The 6,000-nt window shown below is 39.2% G+C and overlaps 1 protein-coding gene across 2 annotated transcripts in view; it reads left to right on the top strand.

The window, feature by feature from the left end:
- tgfbr3 (transforming growth factor, beta receptor III) overlaps positions 1-6,000 on the top strand; it is a 67,553-nt gene that overhangs the window by 1,082 nt on the left and 60,471 nt on the right. For both annotated transcript variants that reach the window (XM_005727218.1, XM_005727217.1), the window contains exon 2: positions 3,689-3,866. In XM_005727218.1, the coding sequence (XP_005727275.1) occupies positions 3,806-3,866 (61 nt within the window). In that variant the 5' untranslated portion in view covers positions 3,689-3,805. The remainder of the gene's footprint in view (positions 1-3,688; positions 3,867-6,000) is intronic.

The raw sequence follows: 6,000 nt of genomic DNA, 5'->3' as shown, positions 1-6,000 counted from the left end.
GGTTCGAACCCTCTGGCTAGCTGGGGCCTGTCTGCAAGGAGTTTGCATGTTCTCCTGTTTGCATGGGTTCTCTCCGGCCTCTCCGACTCCTTCTCACAGTTCACAGACATGCCTTTTATTTTAGGCTGATGATTCTAAATTGTCCATAAGTGTGATTGTTTGTTTATCTTTCTCTGTGCTTGTTTATCACCCTGTGATGGACTGGCAATCCCTCCCTCTCAGTGTCGGCTGGCATAGACTCCAGCCCCCTTCTGTGCTACATTGGATAAGGATTAATGAAAATAAAATGGAAAAATGGATGGATGTTTACATAAATAGATGGAACATTTTGTAAGCCATCTTTTAAGTTTTACGACCAGTCTGGAGATAAGATCGCCAGTGCTGTCATAAAAAGACGTTTTTAAAATGTTTTGTTGATAGAATATTCAAGTCTGTTGGAAGTTTTTGTTAATCAAGTGGCTGAAAATTCATTAATTATAGTAAAACAGAGTTATTGCTTTTACTCTGTGCCAACCGATTGTGTTTACATGGCACCCACCAAAGGTCCATTTCAATGCAGGATAAACCCTGATACTGTCTAAGGGGAAAATGAGACATTGTGACATTTTATCTGTAACATTAATACATTAACAGGGGAACAGTCTCAGATCAAAACTGAGAAAAGTCTGCCAGCTGCTATGCAGAAGCAGTTGTGGCTTACTTTACCAGCTCTATTTGATTAGCAACAAAAATGTAGCTTGATGTCACCAAAAACACAGTACAAGCTATCGCAGACAGTTTTGCACAACCTTAAGACAATCTTCAATTTTTGAGGGGTATCGGTATCGACTTTGAAATTGCAGTCTCGTGACAGTCCATAGACACTGAAAGTGCAGAAGAGCTCACTATAGTTCTTTCAGAAGCTCATATGACCACATGATTTTCAAAATGACTTATGAGTATTAATCCTGAGTATCTTACTCATACACCACAAGATGCACTATATAACACAGACCTCAGCCTTTGTGTTATTGCTCTCTTCGCGCATGGCTTTGCGATTACAAGAACCCTGTAAATGCCCTTGGGTCTTGACATCGCTTAACTGCAGCGTATGCATACGTGATGACACAGATATAAGCCAGGCCTTTAACACTTAACTGACCACAAGTATTCAGCTTGGTTTCACTGATGTTCAGTACGTTCAGTCTGGGGTCTGCATGCTATAATGTACTTTCCAGATTCTCTTTGAGGGAAATACTTTGCTCGGCTTAGACAGTCAGGGTTGAGAAGAAGTCACATGAGGTGATTTGAGTTGTTGCTGCAACAAAACCATCACCATAGCATAGAGTTAAAACCTTCTCCAACCCAAAACAGCTTTAAAAGGCTATGACTAAATCTTTTGCACATAGGTTTTTAGAAGCTGTTTTACCACCAGCTTTCTTAGTATTGTAACCCAGTGCAAATGTGATTCCAACCATAGATACATCAAAAGAGCTACACACTGTTTTACGTAAAGAAAGTCTCCTTTGATTTGGTCTTTGCTTCCCAAAAGGTATTGCAACACAGTTTAGCTTTGTTTAGTCAGTGAAGAGATGAAGGTCAAGGAGCGGCATAAATCAAACAGAGCGCTCTGGTTCTCACTGACAAGCTGAAAGTGTAATATTTGTCATGATGTTCCAAAATGACTTCCCAGCCCTTGCAGCTGCCACACAGTGAAAGGCCCTTTTGTCCTGTGCAAGCTGCTTGCACTGCAGAGTGATGCACCTCAGTACTTTGTGCATCACTTCCTATATACACTGTATAGCTCACCACAGGTTATATAGATGCACATGTGTTTCTTCCACACAGCTCTATACTAGTTAGAGACAGTGCCTTTAAAGTGTGAGCACCTGCAGTTCTTGTTACAAGACTTCTAACATGACAACAGTTTCACTTTTCTTGCCACAAAGAGTCAGACATCAATCAGAGAAGAAATTTGCACAACTTTTTCTGCGGACCATATCTTTCTAGAGACATGTTTTGATTGCATCTACAGAACATACCCACATAATAACTGAGAATTAGAAAGAGCTAAAAGGATTCTTCGGAACATGGTAAATCTTTCAGAAGTCCACGTTTTAATCTTGATTTAGCCTTTGAAAAACAACGAGCTGGATTATTGGAAATGGAAAAGCTTGCTTTCATTTGGATATATTAGGTTCCAGTGTACTGTTTTTATTAATACTTGTCAGAATGTAAGAACAGCATGGCCATGTGTTCCTTATCTGCTTTGCTGCTCTGAAGTTGTTCTGTGCTTCTCTGGTCTGACTCTTATAATGCACTGTTTTGAAGGCATCTTTCTGCTGCTGATACTGGAATTTATAACCTTGATAAAAATGCATTAAAATATACTTGTAATAGCCGTGTCTGCGGCTGCAGATATCACACAGTTGTTTTTGCAAGATGGACTTCATGGTCAAAAGCACCTGCTCGTCTGAGCCTAACTCCTGACTCAATCATTCCTGCCTCATTCAGAAAAAGGACCAAGTATAATTACAATTATACTGCTAAATCAAAGATTTTATCAAAATCAATAAAAAATGAAAATGAATTCTTAATTATTGCAAAATAATTTACAAAATATTAAATATTAATTCATGATGTGTTTAAATATATTTGTCAAAAAGCATCTAAGCTGCAAGCGTCTTATAACGGGTTTTTCCCAAAGGTAGTAGCTGACATCTGTGGGGTGGTTTTGCCAGCAGTCACACTGACATTGCACGCTACTTAGTCCTTTTTGACAGCCTTATATGGCCAGTGGATGTTACTTTTACCCTTTTCTTTCATAAGCTTATCTATCCACTTGCATGTTAACCATCTGTAGCTTTGCAACACTCAACACTTGGGAAATGCGTTTGCGTTGTTCGGTTTGTTTAAACTGAAAAGTGAAACCTAGACAGGTGACCTTTTTGATTGATTCAGACTAGAAATCAGTTTTGGTTTCTTGTTTTTTCCGCCACTCTTGAGTCATTGGCACTGCTTACATACCCCACCACCTTTGCCACGGAAGGAAGGGGAATGTGGTTATAGTGGCAGAATTTTTTTTTCCAGTTTTATCAACTAGAATAAAACAATTACATTTTTCACTGTACCAAAATCACTTTCATAATTAAACTTTACACCCTTTTCCTTTCTATGCAAGACGATTAGGATTTTTCCTTCTGCCACTTTATGAGAGAAACTCTGTAAAATTCTGGATATTCTTTGTTTATAAATGTACATGAATTTCATTTTTCCCCTTGTCATAGCCGTCACTGTTTACACTTAGATTAAGTTAAAGCTTCAGTCAGGGTCATGGTAATTAGTGCGGTGGTACTAAGCTGCTTACTCAAGACCCCACTAGAGTTTCCTGAGTCTTTAAATCAAAGTGTGTTAATAACCTGTGGCATGTTCTGGACTGTTAACACCCAGCAAGTCAGTCATCCATCCCAAACTACTTGCACACTCTAACAGGCTTGGAAGGTGTGTGCAGCCTGGTCCTTTGAAGCATGCATAACCTCCAATTAACCCTCCCAGATTAATCCCCTGGTCTCCTAAGTGCCTCTCTTCTTGTCTCATCTCATCACTCCCACGCTGTATATTAAGCAGAGCCCAGTTCCCTGCTGTTTGTAAATGCTTTAATTGAACCTGCTTCTTCTGGTTGACATCTTTTATTTTTGTTCACTTGCAGCTGGAGCCTGAACGTGGCTTTCTGCAGACCCATTCTCAAGAAGGGAAACCTTTGTGAGACGCTGAAGAACGGCCAGTTCATCCACTTTTATCATACTGGAATCTGCAGAATAATAAAATGGCTACAAGGTCCCATATTCCCTTGATGCTTCTTGCAATATGTTGCCTGGCATCTGCAGGTATGTTTATTTCATTTCAAGCCACTTCCTATGCTTTTCGTGTGAGACTAGGTGTTATCAGATATATGTGTGTTTGTTTGTTTGAAGAGCAAAAACATCTCCTGAACCGAAGTTTGCTTCATACTTCAGTTTGTGAACCATGATTTTAGTTTATAGTGTTAGAAGAGATGAATAATCAAAAATAAACCCTGATAATTTACTTGTTACTTGAAAGTGCATAATTTAGCTCGGCGTTAACAACTCCAGTATGATTTTGGAAGATGGAACTTATTAATTATTCTGGATGTTTGGCTCTGCTTCAGAATTGTTGTAATCATACAAACTTTGCAAAAATCCTTATGGTGTTATGGTGTTGAAACATTGTGGTGTCAAAATGTTGCCTATGCTATGGGATTTTCCACCCTTCTCCCAGCATGCCTTTCTAGACAGTGCTTGTCAGAGTCATGAGTAAGGGGGATTTATACTAAAGAAAGTGCTGACAAGTTCGATCTGAGAATATATAACACTCAGCAGGCCTACGTGTATCTGTCAGATTGGGTGGAATGAGACTCAGATTCTGCCAAGTACTCCGTAATTCACAGCAGTGATGCAGACAAACCAAAGAGAGAGAAAATAGATAAGTAAACTGCTACACAGGTGGTTGTATGTGCTACAGGTTGACAGTTTTTGAAAACTCGAGAGGTTGTCGAAAAACTTCGCAAAAAACACTCGACAAAGTCTTGGCTTCTCATTTTAACTTCTTCTCCCCCTATATCAGCCCTTATGTGGTGATATTATCTGAGTGGTGACACCTATTGTTCAGAGAATACTGCAGCAGCTTCCTGTGCCGTAACCATGGGTATAAATACAAGTTTCTCTGAAACGTGGGTATACTGCGGCCTTTAGACTTCCTAAGACAGTTCTGCCACACAGAGAGTCAAGTCTCTGCAGTCATATCAGCTCTTTGAGACTTGAGCAGTACAAAGGAAAAAAAGGCATTATCATGCTAACATGCACACAATGACAATTATAATAGTCTGATATTAAAAGGTTACATTTATCTTCTTCTCTTAGCATTTTTGCTGCTTTTTAAAAAAACAAAAAACAAACAAACTGTACATTCTGCATGTTGTTTAAAGACAGAGCAAAGTCTCATATGAATATTGATGGATGAATACTCAAGGAGGATCAGCAAAATATATAGAGTATATCATGAGGGGGCAGGAATGCCTGTGATGATTTTATTCTCACCTAAAAAAGCATCTGCTGGTGGTGATGTCTCCTGGACAATTCCTAGATGTGGTGTTCTGATCATGGCCAACTGGGAGGAGTCCCAGGGAAGAGCAAGGGCATGCTGGAGAGATTAAATCTCTGTAGAGATGTTATCTCTTGGTAATGACTCAGTGTTTCTCCAGAAGAGCTGGAGAGTGGTGTAGGAATCTCTTTTTAGACTGCTGTCTGGACCAGACCTGGATGGCAAAGGATGGATGCATGGATCTATGAAGACATCAGAATAAATCCCCTTGGAAGCATAAAAACTTGTCAGTTTCACAGGTGTGGAGAAATTGGAATGGCAATTTAGCAACTGGTAGCCAGTAACTTTTTAAAGCATCACACTGAAAACCAAAATATTTTAAAGATTTTATAGACCAAATTAAAAAAAAAAAATCTAATCCAGCATGGATCTTCCTCTGGGGAGCATGAATGTCTTTAGCAGATTTTGTGCCAATTAGTTTGTAAAATGTAGAGAAATACTAGAATGAGTTTCTTGGAATTTCGCTAAAACCCTAACAATGTCAACCTATTTCCAGACCCAGATCCATCACGATTTATCTTTATTAATGAAGATAAAGTGCCATGAATATTTGCACCACTTTTTTTCCTCAATATCCAAATAGGATACAAGAAAACTGCGTATGTGTAGAAATTCAAGGGAATAAAATAATCCTAATAGCGTTAAACTAAAAACCTCTGGTCCAGTATTATCTGTACCAAATTTCATGCCAGTCCCTTGAAAGTTGTTGGGAGAATTGTTGATGTTCTGTTTCGGGTGAGTAGTCGGCGATTGTGGCCACATCTGTGTTGACTAGAAGTGGGTGGAGTTTCAAGTAGTTGTGGAGTTGGCCATGAGAGGTAATTAGAGGAACTTTCGTTG

Source organism: Pundamilia nyererei, unplaced genomic scaffold, assembly GCF_000239375.1.
Source record: "Pundamilia nyererei isolate P.nyererei 1_Seehausen unplaced genomic scaffold, PunNye1.0 scaffold00023, whole genome shotgun sequence".
Classification (NCBI taxonomy): domain Eukaryota; kingdom Metazoa; phylum Chordata; class Actinopteri; order Cichliformes; family Cichlidae; genus Pundamilia; species Pundamilia nyererei.
Note: the sequence above shows the minus strand (reverse complement) of the source record. Positions and strands in the feature narration are given on the sequence as shown.